At 35.8% G+C, this 17,777-nt stretch overlaps 1 protein-coding gene across 3 annotated transcripts in view; it reads left to right on the top strand.

Annotated features, from left to right (window-relative positions):
• Positions 1-17,777, top strand: part of Adamts6 (ADAM metallopeptidase with thrombospondin type 1 motif 6) — a 217,360-nt gene that overhangs the window by 119,064 nt on the left and 80,519 nt on the right. For all 3 annotated transcript variants that reach the window (XR_007214095.1, XM_048368168.1, XM_048368166.1), the window contains 3 exons: positions 4,955-5,100; positions 7,091-7,154; positions 15,720-15,822. Coding sequence is in view for 2 of the 3 variants with exons in the window: in XM_048368168.1 (XP_048224125.1) it covers positions 4,955-5,100; positions 7,091-7,154; positions 15,720-15,822 (313 nt within the window). In the remaining variant the exon portion in view is untranslated. The remainder of the gene's footprint in view (positions 1-4,954; positions 5,101-7,090; positions 7,155-15,719; positions 15,823-17,777) is intronic.

The raw sequence follows: 17,777 nt of genomic DNA, 5'->3' as shown, positions 1-17,777 counted from the left end.
ACATCATCAATAATAGAAGCTCCAGATACACATGGTACATTGAAGGTAGTTACAACTGTGATATAACAATCATTTCCATAACATGGAACTCATTTCACTTAGCACCATCTTATGTGTTCATAAGGGTATAGCTATTGGGCTCTTGTGATCCTCTGCTGTAACTTGCCTAAACCTGTACTAATTATTCCCAATAAGGGAGACCATAGAGTCCATGTTTCTTTGGGTCTGGGTCACTTCACTTAGTATAATTTTTTCCAAGTCCTTCCATTTCCTTACAAATGGGGCAATGTCATTCTTTCTGATAGAGGCATAAAATTCCATTGTGTATATGTACCACTTTTTCCTGATCCATTCGCCTACTGAGGGGCATCTGGGTTGGTTCCAGATTCTAGCTATGACAAATTGCTGCGATGAACACTGTTGTGCTGGTGGCTTTAGTGTGATTTTGTTTGTGGTCTTTTGGATAGATACCCAAAAGTAGGTGCAGCCTTAGATATTAATCCACTTAGGGCAGGATATGCTATATTTTGACTGGACCCTAAACTATATACAGGAACTGAAAAAAAAAGAGTAGTTCTTCCAGCCACTCTAGAAATTTACAAAGTATGGAATGACAAGTTCTAAATTAGAATTTGGGTTGAAATATAGCTTGAACATTCCCACACCTGCACAGCAGAGAGAGAAGGCCTTTTGTGATTTTGTGCTTCTGATGACTTGTGTAGACTCTTCTCTGTTAATCACCAATATCACTTCCTTTAAAAAGCTTAGGATTTCCTTAGTGATCTCTCATCCCAGATGTTGACTAGACCTAGTTCTGATTGCTACCACATATACCAAAATCAAATCCTAAAATGTTTGCAGTTAAAAAGAAAAAAAAGTTAAAATAATTCATATACTCATCTTGGAAATTTCCTTTGAGAATTTCTGACACAGTCCCAAAATTAGATTGCTTAAATAGATTGTTTAAAGAGAACCCCTTGGTATAAATCACGATATTAAACAATTCTTGAGAGAACAATATTGATTCCTCCATGACTACTGTTTCTAATGGAAGTCTTTTAAAGGTTCACTGGCATATTTTTCAATGTAGTATTTAATATATTTAGTTTAGGAAGAACATGAAAAGCAAGAATAAGCAATATAAGATTTTATTTTGGGCATGTGATGGTCTTATTTCTTTCACCTTTTGAGCTTATTAAACACACTTGAATTAGGAGAAGGGAGGCCAGATTGATCCAATTTAACTAGGTAATTTAGACTGATGTAACATAACTTAGTTAGAAGAGTCCAAAGTTACTAAATTGACTAAAACTATTGGGAGTAAAGACTAGAAACAGCTTTGTATATGCATATTTTACTTTTCTAGTTTAATAAAATAAATATACTATGCCTCTGGAAATTGTATGTTTGGAACTTCATGTAAAAACCAAAAAAAAAAAAAAGAGAGAGATATGACACAACACTCCAAAATTTTACCTTCATATGCTTATAGGATTTATATATTTCAAATTATTTCATTTTGGTGCAATATAGTTATTCTCTTCATTATTTACACATTACACATGCAATATTTTATATATGAATTAATGTAAATATGGAAGAAAGTAGCTCAAATCATTTGAGTCATGTGAAATCTTGTATGGACTGCTTAAAGCTAATTTGTTCAGTTAAATCTTTTCCTTGGCATGAAGATATTTACTACCAATGGAAAAAAAGTAGTAAAACTTGCAAGGAGATTCTTTCCTGTAAATATGGAGGAGAAAACCCAAAGAAAACAAAACACAAAAGAACACTTTTGCCAGAAGTCAAAATCAAACGAGATGTTAGGTTTTTAACTTACGTGGCAATACATCTGAAATACCAATTTTTTAATGTTCTCTTACTCTAAACTACATTGTAATAAAAACCTAAAGTTAATTCCCATTTTATAGTTAGGGAAACGAAAGAAATTGGGTGATTTGCTTTAGATCCTGAGATCTGAGATACTTCTAGGAAAAAAACTGAAATGTATAATATTGTTTTCTGTATAAGGTGAAGTTGTTCACTTACAAACTGTTATTAGCAAGTTATTAACAAGTTATTAAACTAATGACTAATCACTTGTCCACTCCTAGAAAATTGATACTTATACTGTGACTGAATTTCTTAGCCATTTACTTTGTTATTTAAAATTTTATTGTAATTGTCATATTATAACTCCATGGGATTAATTCATGTAAACATCAATTTATGCATAAAAAGTTCTCATAAGCCATTTTTGAAATACTATGGTATATAGATATTAATGTCAAAAGCTCAGCACCATTTAACAAGATAAATATTGTTGTATATTTATCTTTTGCCTTAAGAATAAGTTTTATATTTTTAATTTTTGAGAAGAGACTGGGGATTCAACCCAGGGCCTCAAATAATAAATACCTTCTCTACCACTAAGCTACATACAGTCCCAGCCAGAAAATAAGCTTTCAAAAGAGAACAAGCGAATTTATGTGACTTCTCACATTGCTGTACATTTTAGTAAGTATCCTAGAAACATGTGTGGCAGTCTTATAAAATTCTTCAGTAGAATGTACATCTTATTAATATTCTATGGGTCATCACAATTGCTTTCTCTCAAGAATAATTTAAAAAGTGAAAATTTCCCTGTATACATACCATCAGTAGTCTTAAGGTGGCCTGGGTATAATCAAGGAAATCTGAAGTAACAGGAAAACATATATATATATATACCTGAACTATTTTTTGGTAGTATTTGGGATTGAACTCAGGGAACTTGACTTTCTCAACTTCTAGAGTCTCTAGTGCCTATCTGATGATGAATTTATATAATTAATGAATTATTCATTTAGTGATTTTTGTTTCATGCTTTCTAAATTATAAGCACTTTTCTACACATTAATCATTGTTAATAAAATCCTCTGTGATAATAGAAATGTTCTCTTAACTGCTCTGTAGAACACAGTAATCATTAGCCATATGTAGCTACAGTAGCCTTGAAATGTGGCTAGTGATCCCAGAAAACTGAATTTCTTTCTGTTCATTGAGTTAATATTCCTGTATGACTCTCCAGGCCTTTCCATTCTAAGGAGGGAGGGAAAAAAGACATCCTTTGAAAGAAACTGGATACTTTAAAGCAGTGCTAAATGATAAGAGAGAACATCCTGGCAGAGAGAGGAGTAGATTCACAATAAAGTAGTCCAGGAGCCTGTCTGTTGAAATGATCCTTGATTCGAGACCAAATGAGAACCTAGCAATACAAGGAATTGGAAGCTGGGCATGGTGGTGCATCCTTATAATCTGAGTACTCAAGAAGCCAAACCAAAAGGTTCACAAGCTCAAGACAGACTGGGCTACATGGGTAGACCCTGTCTCAAAAAAGATGAAAAACTCAAAATCAAAATAGAAAAGGCTGAGGGTATGATGGCTTAGTGGTAGAGGGATTGCCTAGCATGCAGGAGAGCTTAGATTTCTTCCCATCCTCTTCATCATCATAAGGAACGAAATGTAATGACAATTACAAAATAAAAATAAACAATTAAGAAGAGAGTATTACCAGGAGGATTGGCAAATACAAATACAGAATGAGTGGTTAGGGATAAGCTTTCTGTATTTAAAAAAGAAAAAAAAGTCGATGTCTGGAACCATCAGTGTAAAGGAGACAGGTTGAAGAAAGCAGGTGCTAGGTCAGTTAGTCCTCTACACAGGAGTTGAGGCAAGTAGAAAACCGCTGAAATACTCTTATCAACAAACTGACATGATGCAATTATGTGTTTTAAAAAGATACCTCTAAGTGCTGTCTGCAAAATAAGTTCCAATAGCAAAAAGGAGACTGAATGACCAGGCTAGAAGCTACTCCGTTTGGTTTAGGGTGATAGCAGTGAAGAATGAGAAAAGTGAAGGAATTTCAGATATATCTTGGGGGCAAAACTCAACAAAGTTGGTGATAGAATTAGCATCACTGACTGATGATCTTCCGAGTGCCATACACTGTAGTCCCTTTGTATTTTCATTTAATATTCAAATGTACTGATGCTTGCTCAACTATAGTAGCCATGCTTCCTATTGTTACACGTGTGGAGGAGTGACTTTTGTGTTATTCGGTTGGTTTGTCAGTTGAATCATTCAAAAAGCGCACTAATAAAAATGTACAAATGATTGGTTTTAAAGAAGACTTTTATTTTGTCATATTCTGCAAATAAGATTTATCACGCTGGAGTTATGAGCTGATTATGCGATGTCTGCATCTCGATAAATTATTCCTGGCTTTCTACTTAGGGGCAGTATGTGTGGTTTATTGCAGAGAATAAAGCTGAACAGCATTCCAGTACACATGTTCGTGCGGGGGCCATACACATGGCTAGTCAGTGTATATAAGGGTTTTTTTGTACCCAATCCCTAGTGTCTTGGCATTACTTTTATTATGTCTGCAGTGCTGATGTAGATGAAATGCCACAACACATTCTTTTACTATTGTAGCCTCAACCATTTTTTTTTAAAAAGAAAGAGCAGTTACCATCATAAAAATTCCTTACTGGGGAACTTTCCATATTGTGCTATCATTCTGTGAGTCTAATAATAGTGGAATATAACAATTTTTAAAAAAATTACTAAGATATATAAAAAAAAGACTTTGAGGTCTGTAGCTCGTTCCATAACAAGAAACATTAAAAGTCTGAAGAAAGAAAAACAAGAAGAGAAGTGAGTTTTTTTTTTTTTTTACACACACTCCTGGTACATGTTAAAGATGTCTAAAATCATGGCCTACCGAAAGATAATGTACAAGTCCCATGCACCTTCCCTGAGTGTAATCACAGTGAAGGAACTATCTGTTATCTCTTCTGAGAAGGCTAATGCCTAAAGTTGGTTATTTGCCCGACTCTTATGTTTTTCTGTCCTGACAGCTCTGTCTGCCTACAATCTAATTCTGCTCTTTTTTTTCTGTGCAATCTTACAGTGGTGTTATCAGGGAGATTGTGTTCCCTTTGGCACGTGGCCCCAGAGCACAGATGGGGGCTGGGGTCCCTGGTCTTTGTGGGGCCAGTGCAGCAGGACCTGCGGGGGAGGCGTCTCTTCATCCTTAAGACACTGTGGCAGCCCAGCGTAAGTAGCTAAAGTAAGCCAGAGCCAACAGAAAGACACAGTTGGAAATGAGTCAAAGCTGTGGTTTCACATGTTATCTGTAAAAACGTTTCGTGAGTGAGCCAAATGCTTGTCTTCAGAACAAGCAATAGGCACAGGAAAGTGGAGGAGCTTTGTTAGACAAGACTCTTTCTTCCTTTCCCTTGATGGTGGAAGGAAAAAGAAAAAGAAAAGAAATGCATTGTGTATCTGCCCTAGATAAGCCAGACTTCTAATCTAGTAATAATCAGATAGATTTCCTCCTCTGAAAACTACTGAATTATGGATGAATCCAGGTCTGGTTTTTGCTACATTACCATTATTCCCAGGAAACCTAAGGTCTTTTCACATGTCACATAAAATTATTACTGCTACATTAGTATTAAAAGGGCCAATGAGAGCACTTCAAGGGTTGAAATGCCTTGATTCGCATCGCAAATCACAATGAAAAGGATACTGCCCATGTGTTAAAATAGTTTCCATTCACATGCCCCCATTAATCATCTTCCCGAGCTGCCACCACCTTGCTCCCCACGACTGTTTTGTGCAGGTCAGACTGCTCTTCTCCCACTGCTCCTTTCTCCAGCCAGCGTCGCCCTGGCCTGAGGCCAGCCGCACCAGGCTCCTTTGCCAGCTCTGTTGCGTCTCCCTCCCACCGATGCCAGTGCAGGTGGACTGCTCTTCAGTGGTACTTTCTGTGCTGGCGATGAAACTCCCTAGCTGTTGTATGTCAGGTGCCATATTTTTTTCTTCCAGAACCGACACTGAGGGCCTTCTTTTCCTGGCTAGTAGTTGATACAGTATGATCCTTTGATGATATTTAGATGCCCCTATGATAAAAAACAATCTATTTTTATTGTTATTTTTTTAAGTAAGGCCCCTCCTTTTGTTTCTTTTTTCCAAATTTCTAATTTCTTATCTCTTTAGCTTAAAAAGAGTTTACCGTCATATTAGTTGTTTCTATTATCCTGCTTTCTATTAATTTTTACTCTAATATTAAACAGAACTTCTTGTTACCCATTTATAAGCTAGCCATCACTACCACCATTCCCACCAACTTGTGTTTCTCTGACCCATTTCTCTTAAGCTGGTTCAAGCTGAATAATTGCCTTTCCTTTACAGGAGTCAGCGCTCGCTGACATTGAAATAGATTCCAAATCTAGCTTTACTTTTCCCATCGATACTAGTAAACGTGATCATTTTAAAGCAAGTGCAGAATAACCTGAATTCAACTACAGGCTGCTACAAATTAGTATGAGTTTGTTTCAAATAATATATGTCCAGAGATGTAAGGGAATGATCTAGACCTCTTAAAAGAAGTTAGATAATTTTTCCACTCAGTAACTGTGTATGCTAGGAACAGCATATGGTTTTCCCAAATATTAAAATCCTTACAGCTTAGCTTATGTAAATCCACAATTTGTCAAATTGTTATATAAAAATGTATTTAGTACAAGGCCATCTGATTTTTAAAATATGAATTTTAAACCTCATGTAATACTTGAAATAAGATGGAAATTCATCTCCAAACTATTTACTTTGAGCTGGAGCTAATTCCAGAAAGTTATGTAATAGTCTCTGCTTCCCATCTGGGAGAAAAACTTAACTTCTACTTATATATAATCAGATTATTGATTTGTTAAATGTGACTGAAGTGGCTTTTCATTCTAAATAAGTAAAGCTCCTTTTGTTAACGGAATACTGTAGTTTGGTAATTAAAAATATATTAATTTCACCACATTTTCTTATCATGTAAATCCTAACAGTTAAGATACTCAGATAAATCTTCCTAATTTGTATGTTCCATAACCATAATTACTGCTGGGAATTTCCCACATGGTTATCATTTTAATGATTGATATTATATTTGTATTAAATGTATATTTGTATTAAAAGTTGTATGATGCATCAGCAATGTCTGTACTGCCTGTGGCATAGATGTATTCATATGTTAAACCAAATGTTTCCTCAGACCTTCAGGAGGTGGAAAATACTGCCTTGGCGAAAGGAAACGGTATCGCTCCTGCAACACGGATGTAAGTAAAACCAAACTCTTCTATGAAAACTTAGCTGCCTTCCTCACCAGAGCCGTGAAAAACTCAAAATTGTAAGCTGTTCAGCCAGATCTCCATGTGTGTGAGGGTCATATGTATTTCCTAAATGGTTTGTAATAAAGCTGGCCTCAACTCTATTATTTTCATAAACAAGAGTCCAAGAGAACATCCAGCATTAGTTTCCACCAGGTATGGGGAGAGAGACATGTACCCTAAATTGCTCAGCCTCAGAACATTTACTACTTCTCCACCGTTATCTTTTCTAAGTTCATCAGCATCCATTTTACTGAGCTTCTCTTTGCAAGCATGTTGGAACTCCTGCACCGTTCTCCTCTCTTTCCATCCAATCCTATAAAACTTAATAGGACTCCGTACATCACCTCCTTTGTTTCCTACGTCTGCCAATTGCTAAAATTCTTTGGTGTCCTCAAGAATTCATGATCCAACACTGGCAAAATCTGTTTCTTCTATAGTTTGCAAATAGGAGCTTCTGTTCTCTTCATCCTCAGTATCTGGGCCTAGAATTGGACTGAATGTCTTTATGTCTCCTTACTCCTTCATGTTTCAGTCTTCTTTCTTCCTGCAGCCTTTGATTTCATGATGTCAGATTGTTAACCTCTCGCTCACCCTCTACAGTCCTATGAGGTCTTGTGAACTTATAAGCATATGCACTATGGTTCTAGTATGTTCTTTTATAGATTTTTCCATATGCATATAAACAAGCTCCTATCTAAAAAAAAGAAATTGACAGTGTATTCCTATTTCTTTACTGTCCTTTGAAAGAAATTTCCCAAAAGACATACAGAATCCAATTCTATTTTTCAATTGCTCATTTGGTGTTTGCTTCTACTATTGTGCTGAAATATTTTTCTTTTATCATGTCACAGTTGATTTCTAGTTGATAAAGCAAATAATTACTTTGGAGTCTTTATCTTCCTTGCCTTCTCAAAGGTTGTCTTTTACTCTTCAATGTTTTTTTGCTTCTCTCCCTACCTCTCCTCCTTCTTCTCCCTTTCTCCCTCCCCTCCCCTCTTCCCTTCTCTTCTCTTAATGTTAGACTAGCCAAGACTTAGTCCTTGGCCCTTTTCGTATTTTTCAACACTCATTTTCTTGGAGTCTCATCCAGCTTCAGTTCTTTGGATACCAGCAAAAGGCACATTGCTATTTCACCACCAAATTCCTATCTTCAGACCAGACTTCTTCCATAGATTCTAGGCACATATCTTACTACTCGATTAGACTTTTAATAACCATTTGATATGTAAAATGTACCAAATATTATCTACAAAACAATTCCATAAATCTATTCCTCCATCTGCGTTCTCCATCTCAAATGTTGACCTCATTTGGCTTAAGCTAAAAATCTTAAAGTCTTTTCAACTTCCTTCTGTCTTGCAGCTGTGTTTAAATCCTCATGAAATACTACTCATTTTGTCTACAAAATAAGTCATTTATCTGAGTACTTATTACAACTTCACTACCTCTGTTACTAACTCTGCTCTGAGTTTCTACTATCTTCCATAGGATTGTTTTAAAAAGCCCTTCAAAAATATTGTGGTACTAGGAATCAAGAAAAGACCTTATACATGCTAGGAAAGTGTTGTCCTGCTGAGCTACAAACCTATTCCACTTAATGTCCTCTACTATGAAGATGTCCTATAACTATACTCATCCCTCCCAATTCTCAATACAGTAGGCACAGCGAGACACATTATCCACTTCTCAGTGATGACTTGCAATTTTACTTAAATCCATAGTCCTTCAGAGGCCTGCAAGGTCTATACTTTCTGGCCTTCACTGCTTCTCTGAGCTCGTGTCTTAGTGTTTTCCTCCTCACTAACTCTGCTCTAGTCACATGGACCTCCTTCCTTAAACATGACAATTGTGAACACCTTAGGATGTTCTCTTGACCTTTTGTACTTGTTTCCCATGCTATGTAATGGCTAAGAGCATTCTTTCATTTTTACTCAATTGTTACTTTCTTAATTATGCCTATCCTGAATCCGGTAGTTAAAATTGCAACCTTTCCTTCTCCTACTCTATTTTCCTCTGCTTTCTAATACTTCATTCTATTAAACTAGGATCTTAGACTAATTTCATAGAGCTCAATGATGATGATCTTTTAAAATTTGTATTATTTCTTTAGTTACTCAAGAAATTAATTGAATACCTACTTATATTAGAATCTGAAAAGAGCAATAAAGAAAATACATGATGCTAGTCGCTCCCACCAGTAATCTTAGCTATTCAGTCGTCAGAGATCTAGAGTATTTTGATTCAAAGCCAGCCAGAATAGAAAAGGCCAATGAGGCTGTTTCCAAAAGAACCAGTAAAAAGTAGGGCTGGATGAACAGCTGAAGAGGTAGAACACTAGATGAGCCAGTAATCTGAGTGTGAGGCCCTGAGTTTAAATCCCAGTGTCATACACACTTACACACACATAAAGCAAGATTCAGGAAAACCTCTGCGATTAAGGATCTTATAGCTTCCTGAGAAATCACTTACGGGCAGAAAATCACAATGCAGACTCATCAGTGAGATGCTGGAATGAGTGTGAAATGCTAGAAAGCAGAATTGGCATGTGGCCTAATTAGGGATTTCGAGATTTCTTGCCACAGAAAGCTAGAAACTCAAAAGACAAATGGGAACTGACCAGGAAAAAAGAGAAAGAGACAATGAAAACACATTAGATGAAAAGAATATTAAGTGCAATGCCAGTATACTTAAAAGTATAATCTTTAAGGCATTAGGACACTAGGAAAAAAGCTGTAGGTTCATAGTTTCAATGAAAATAGATTAGATGAAGACAAGAGTACAACAGGACAGAGCTCATAGAGAAAAACATAACCAAGAACCTAACATCAGAGAGCCATGAAAATGAAAGAACTAGCATAATAGGACAAAAAGAGTCAGGAGGTTAGAAACTGAGATCATAGTTAGTGGAATGTATTTGCATTTAAGATATAACAAGTTAGAAAATTCTCAGTGATGACGAATCTGAAGTGCAGTCCTGGGGATGCATGTCTAAACTTGAGTGGAAGTGAAGGAGTTGAAAGAACTTCAAAGATAGTAAGATTGTAGGTATATTCCAAGACTATAAATCAGTAGCACACTCCTTAATGAGGGCAAGCAAATTTCATTTACTGTATGAATAGTGATTTGGATGAATGGCATGAATCTCAGAAGAAAAGGTTTTATATACAAATAGAAGAAGAGAGTAACTACTTTATGTCAGACTCAGGGAGGAGAGAACAACTCAAACTCATCTCTAAATCCCAATTATTTTCATTATTACATAATTGTAGAGGGGGGCACACACGTAAGCCCTAGTAATATTATATTACATTATATTATTATATAATAGGGATAATGGGATAATGTCGAATAGGTCATAGTAAAAAAATACCAGATATTTTAGGCTTGTTGCATTATATTATATTCATGAGTTGAATTAGAAGCTCATGTTGTAGAATTTACTATTGATAAGTTGACATTTCTGTCTTCATCTTCTCTTTCAGCTTTTAGAAATTATATGGACATGCAATGTAACTGCATTAATGTAACAACTATGGATATACATAATTTAAAATGTTCTCATTAATCTTGACTACCAACTCAGAACTTGAGGCAGTTTTATATTAAATTTTATTTCCCATACTATCTAAGTTGAAAAAGTCTGTACATAATTTACACAAGCTGGAGATAAAATAGATAATAGATAAAATTTTAATTTTTCCACACACCTAATCTAGAGCAGCATTCTGTAATAATGCTTTCTTCAATAATGAAAATATGTATACTGTCCAGCAGAGTAGCCACTAGCCCAGGGAGTGTTTGAAATGTCGCTAGTGTAACTGAAAAACATATTTTTCTAAGTTTAACTTATATTTGAATAGCCATATATGGCCTGTGGCAATCATTGGACAATATGGAACTAGACAATTGAGAAAAGTATTTAAGAAATCAGGAACATTTATTCAAAACACATAGACTTGAGTGAAGTGTAGTCTTACCATTAAACCAGAAACTACAAGTATGTATTTGTCATCCTGAATTAACTAGGATGAGTTAACCCAGTAAGTTTGACCTATCGGAACTTAGGTTTGGAAGGCAGAATCTTATGTAAATGATAGTGTTAAATTTTCATTGATTCCAGCAACAGAGGACATAGTGACAAGGGGCTGATTAGGTCCTGATAATTTTTTATTATTGTGCAAAGGTAAGAACTAGCACAGTTATCTGATAGGGCCATTGCAAGAAAACCCTTGTTCTGTGTTCAATCTTCTGAAGAAATGTTTATTCAGGAGTTGCTTAGAAATAGGCTTTTAAATATTATCTCTATGGAATGTCCTTTTGACTTGCATATAGACAAATTGATTATGAATCATATATTTTTGTTTTCCTGAATTATTTTTGTTCTGATGACTTAGAATTATCCTAGATATAGGAATTTTAGTTTAGTTTATTTTTGGCAGTCCAAGGTGTTCTACCTTTCTATGTTGGAGCTTTACCATTTGAACCATGCCTCCATCCCTGGTTTTTGCTGGCTATTTTTGAGATAGGGTCTCCCTTCTCACATGGGTACCCACTTATGACATGATGTTACATCCTTGATGAGATCACAGGCATCTACCACAGTGCCCAGCCTCCCTCCGTGGAGATAGAATCTTGTGGACTTGTCCGCCCAGGCTTGGAACTGCCATCTTTCTGGTCTCAGCCTCAGTGTAACTTGGGATGACAGGCATGCACTACTGTGCCCAGCTGTGGGCTGATGAGGGATCGTGTGAGCTTTGTTCTGCCTGGGCTGACATTGAGCCATGATCTTCTCCATCTCAGCCTTCCAAGTAGCTAGAAAAGCCTGGTTTAGGATTCGGTTTTACAACACAGAATAGAATTTGTTTATTTTAGTTTTACAAGACACTTAACACTTACCAAGTACATTTATTTCTTCATATTTTTATAAGCCTAGGAGGACCATTTAGGTTATGGATTGATAGCATTTTAAGTCCAGAGTACACATGGAATATAAAAGTATACTTTTAATTAAAAAAAAAACTTGTGTAGAAGATTGTGGTATCAAACTGGGTTCAACTTTGAATAATGTGAGTTGTCAGACTTTTGTTTTCTTTATAATTAAAGGCTGGGAATGTAGTGCTGGTAGAGTGTTTGCCTAGAATGCACAAGGTACTGTTTGAAGGCTAGCATATGTGTGTGCATGCGTGCACACGCACGCATGCATATACCCACCCGCCCTCCCACATTTTCCAGGACAAGATGAAAGAGCTAAATCAAAACTGAGATCAATGTGCTTCTTTCTGCACTGGCCACCAAAATTAACTTTGGAAATGATTTAGTCAGAGAGTATCTAATAATCGGGGGTCAGGAATTTTGTTTGCAACTTGTTAGATCGTGTAGAAGCAAAACTTTTATTAACCCACATAGCATCTTTGTGTAACTTAGACAAGGGTGTCCATATAGAAGAACAACAGTACATCTTGTCTTCGTACTAGTTTGTCAATGACAGGATTTGCTAAGCCATAGAGGCTGGATTTCAAACACTCTCAACTACCAGAGTACAAACTGCTAAGAATGTGTTGCTTTCCTGAAGAGGAAGACAAGCATTAGTATTGGAGAGTGTTGAAGGTGGGTCTGGTGTAATAAGGATGAAGGGAAAACGCATTTGATAGTGAAAACAGAAAAGAGGAATATCCAATGTATCTTTGTTGTTGTTGCTGGTCATGGGGCTTGAACAGTATAACCATTCTGTAGATAACTTTACATAAAGTGTAATCATCTGTGCAAATTAGAATAAATCACCTTTAACACCATGAAAGGCATGTTTCTAGATTAGCTCAAAAATTAATAGGTCAGTTTGGTACTTCTTTCTACAAAATGTTACCCAGAAAAGTATTTATTCTGTTAACACCCTAAAGCAGGAATTGGTAAACTGTACTGCTCAGGTCAAATGTGACTTATCTCTTTCTATCAATGTCTTTGTTGGCACACAGATGTGGATATTCACTTGCATTTTGACCCTTAAATTTTTGTTGTTGTGTTGGATTATCCTGAGGATGCTCCCATTCAGATGACAAAGGTGTCCCTGGCCCCTGACATCTGTTCTAATCAACCCTCCTGGGCCCCATTTACGTTTGCTTATAAAATGATTATTGGTTCTGACTACCTCACAAGAGTGTTGAGAGGGATGGACAGACAGCACGTTCTAATGGGCACATCATAGAGTAGGAACTAGCCAGTATTGTCTTATTGTTATGTGCTAATCACAGGACAAGAGAAGATTAGTTCTAATCTAAGTTATCTAAGTGCTTCATTAAACAGTAAGAATGTTATCGGAGTGCTTCATTAAGCAGTAATAATCCTTCTATCAGATTCTTACTTTCCTTCTATTTAGGAGAAATCCTAGAAAATGATGAAAGACAGTATTTGTATTTTCTTTGCTTTTAGTGAACGTCCTTCATGCTGCCTTCACTTGTTAGTGAAGAATTTCGCTATGGACTGGATTTGATTCATGAAGTGTCATTTCCTCTCACGCTTCTTTGCAGTTCCTCTCTTTCACCTAACATGGCCTTTCTCTAATCATTCTTAACATATCATCTCCTTCTGGTTTCTGTTGCTTTTTATGTCTTCATAGTACCCCACTTTTTCCAAAATCATTTGTTTTAAATCTATCAGTGACTACAGTAATTTGGAGCATATCCAGAGTTTTCCTTTTCGGTCAGTATTACCCTGACTTACCACTTCACACATCCTTCCTTCACCTATGCGCAGTATCAGATGACAACTGTTTGATGTGGTCTTTAATTGCTTGAAATCATTATGTAGTTTTGTTTTCTCCACTTGTGTCTTGTTTCTCCAAAGAGTTTAAAAGGTGTTGGATGTACTGTTAAGGTTGGTATGTTACCAACACTTGCCTGTTGCTTGTACCATGAAAGCTTGTACCTATACTTCATATTACCTATAGTGTTTGAAATTGGTATTTGCTTTAAAAATAGTTTTGCTGAATGGAAAAGCCACTGACAACTTTAGTTCTTATGTGAGATTCTCGAAAAATAGTAGAAAAGGAAAGCATTCCTTTAATCTATAGTATTCTAAAAGTTTCAAATACTAACACAAACAACCACAGTCATATCCTTCTGCATGTACATTATAGAGCTTACGGTAAATAGGTTTTTGTAATATTTTATGAAAGGCACATAGGAAAAGCAATTTGATCAGAATATCTTTTAGGTTTCAGTTTGGGAGTGTCATAATTTAATGTGCTAAATTATATTTTAAGACTCAAGGCCCTTTCTTCATAGGGTATAGGCATGCTCCCAGTATTTTTTAAACCAGAGCTTTTGAAGTTGATATGTCACAAATGTAGAGTTCCAAGGGAAGGTACTAGAAAGGTCCTCCAGATAACATAGTTGTCACTAATATTAATGCATCCCTTAAGAATTTCACCTAATGACATATTCTGCTTCATATTTAAGGAGAATGTTATCTCTGTGTTTCAAAATCAGTAACTTTTTTTTCAAGTGTTCCAGTGACAGGAATTTCAAAGATAAATTAAGTCATGTTGTTCAAACACTTTGAGATGCTACACGTTTAAATCCTTGAATTACTTAAAGTTTGAGTTTAGAATGATGTGTTATTTGGAATTGAAGTCTAGCTAGATTGGCAGCATTTTTCTCTTCCAAAAATTTATTAGTTGGGGTTGGAAGGTGTGTCTCCATTGGTAGAGAGCCAGCCAATAAGCAAAAATGACAGGTCCGAGCTCAAGTCTCCGTCTCAGACATAAAAACAAAACAGAACAAAAAGAAAAGAAACATTTTCTTAGCGAAGAAGCATTTCAAGGTTTTTTATGAGCTCATGATCATTGCTTCACCCTCTCAACATCTTTCCTTACCTTCCCAAAAGCAGGCAACTGTTTTATACCAACTTAGTGTTTTATTTTCTGTAAAATAAGTGAAATATGTATCTTAATAAATCCAAATCTCCTGAATTTGAAGGTATTTAGACCTGAGGCTTGCCATTTTATCCAGTTCATTCCACATTTAAAAGACAGGTTGTTTGGGTTTTTTTTCTCTCAGTAAACAGTAAAGGTCCACACTATAATATATAGAGCTGAATCCCTTACACTTAAAATAAAGACCTCTATCCATGGTACCTGGTCCTCAAAATATTGTTAGCATAAAGACATTTGTGTTTCATTTTCTTCCGTTAGTTTTTGTATGTGCTTGTAAGAAGACATTTGGTGGGTTGATTACAAAGAGGACTATGACATGCATTCAAATGTATAATGATATGGTAACTAACACTTCACTCTGTTTTAATCATCTTAGTTATTTCCTCAATAGCTATATGACAATTCAGACACTTCTCTCTGAATACTTACTGTAAAATGATAAAGCAAATTCCAGAATTACAACCAGAGTAAGGCAGTAAGCTAATCCAATGGAGTTCTGGTGATTTTAATTTTAGGGACAACGTCCCTTGGTTTTGGCATTTTACAACAATGGTACCATTTATGATTTTATTTTATTTTAGCCATGCCCTTTGGGTTCCCGAGATTTTCGAGAAAAACAGTGTGCAGACTTTGACAATATGCCTTTCCGAGGAAAGTATTATAACTGGAAACCCTATACTGGAGGTAATGTATAAACTTGGCAGAGCATTCTTGCTTGAGAGCTTTGCAAATATGAGAATAAATAAACACATACACATTCACACATTTATGCACATGATAGGTAAAATTAAATGTTAAAGCAGGGAAGTGCTAGTGTTGTTTTAAAAGGCTCCTATTTTTAGTTTCCCTGTGATAAGGCTTATATGTTAATATAAATAATCAGAAATTATATTTTGAAATCAAATTTCTATTTAACAAGATATAAAACTCCTAAAAAGGAGACATGTACATAAAAATTGTATAGAATTTGTGAGTTCTGCGCTGTGAGTTGAGGCGCTCTTGGAATCAATGTAAATTAGGTTATAATCACTGAGTACTTCTAATTAGCATCCTTACAACAAAGCATGCCATTATAAATCAACTCACACGAAACAGGAAAATGAGTTCTTTCTTACACAGCATCTAAGATCTTCCCACTTATTAGTTAGTTTGTTTTTTTCAATTAGAAACCCTTTTTGCTTTTTAATGTAGGCATGTATCAAACACTAGTTCTTCAGCAAGCAAGGTGGGGTTTTTTCGCTCTCAAAATACGAACTAAATTTTGTTGAAGTTTTCTTGTGGAAAAATTGAATGTACAGAAGACCCTTGATAGCCACAGGTACATGGGTCCATGGAGAACACCACTGAGAAAAATGACCACAAATGCTCAGAATACTGTTTCATGCTCTTACTGCAGGTACCAGATTTGGTGTCCCCATACTGCTAAAGATATGCCACTTTCAGCAAATCTACAATTTTTACTTTTTCACTGAAATTAAGCATACCAACTTTCACCTTGCTTTGGGGGTCACTATTTGCTCTTTAACAGCATATTTTCACAAAATGAAGGTATTTAAAAATACCTGGGATAATGTGGAAAGCCATGAGAACCATTCCACTTTGAATGAGCTGCATGATGCAGTTGGGGTACTAATATGTTTTTATTTGAAATTTATTTCCTCTCTCTCTCTCCTTTCCTTCCCTTCCTTCCTTCCTTCCTTCCTTCCTTCCTTCCTTCCTTCCTTCCTTCCTTCCTTCCTTCCTTCCTTCCTTCCTTCCTTCCTTCCGTCCTTCCTTCCTTCTTTACTTTCCTTCCTTATTTATTTTATCATGCTTGGTAACACTGCATGTAATAGATCTTTAAAGAAGGTGAGCTTACTGTACTTTCAAACAACATGTACTGTTTGTCTTTGTAGAATCTCGTTATTCAACATAGAGACGAATATAAAGGATTTTACAGTAATATTTGTATACTCATCACTAATATTTTACCACAAGCATTGTCCTATATACTTTGTTCATATCTGCTCACTTCTTTATCCATTTATTAATCTATATTCAATATATTCCAGATTAAACTGCAGTCATTTTCTTCTAAATATTTCATCATGCATGCCATTAACCATAATTCACTTTAGAAACATTCACTTGAGGTAAAAGTATGTCCAATGAAATGCACAAATCTTACTGTGCGCTCCTCGAGTTTTGACAAACTCATGTCGCTGTGAAGCCCTGTTCTATACACAACATTACCATTACCTCCAAAATTATCAGAGAAGAGGAAGTCTTTGTCCGTTCACACTTCCATGAACAATTAGAATAAAGACTTTACATAACAGAAATTTATTCCTCACAATTCTGGAAACTAGAAGTCCAAGAATAGGGTGCGGCATGGTTGAATTCTGGTAAGGATTTGTGTTTTTTTTTTTTTTTGCTTTTGTTTTCTGGATTGCAAACTGCCATCTTCTTGGCCTATCATCACCTGGGAGAGAGAAGAAGAGTTCTTTGATGTCCCGCTAAGCCAGTTCTTGAGTGATGACCTAATCACTTTCCAAACGTTCTGATCATCACACTGAGATGAGGATGTAGGGACAGAAGCCTTCCATCTAAACTGTCCTAGAGTTCTTTATAATCACTAACAGCAAGTCCTCCCCAAGGCA

This window comes from Perognathus longimembris, chromosome 19 (genome assembly GCF_023159225.1).
Source record: "Perognathus longimembris pacificus isolate PPM17 chromosome 19, ASM2315922v1, whole genome shotgun sequence".
NCBI classification, from domain to species: Eukaryota; Metazoa; Chordata; class Mammalia; order Rodentia; family Heteromyidae; genus Perognathus; species Perognathus longimembris.
The sequence above is the reverse complement of the archived record's forward strand: the minus strand, read 5'-3'. Positions and strand labels throughout refer to the sequence as shown.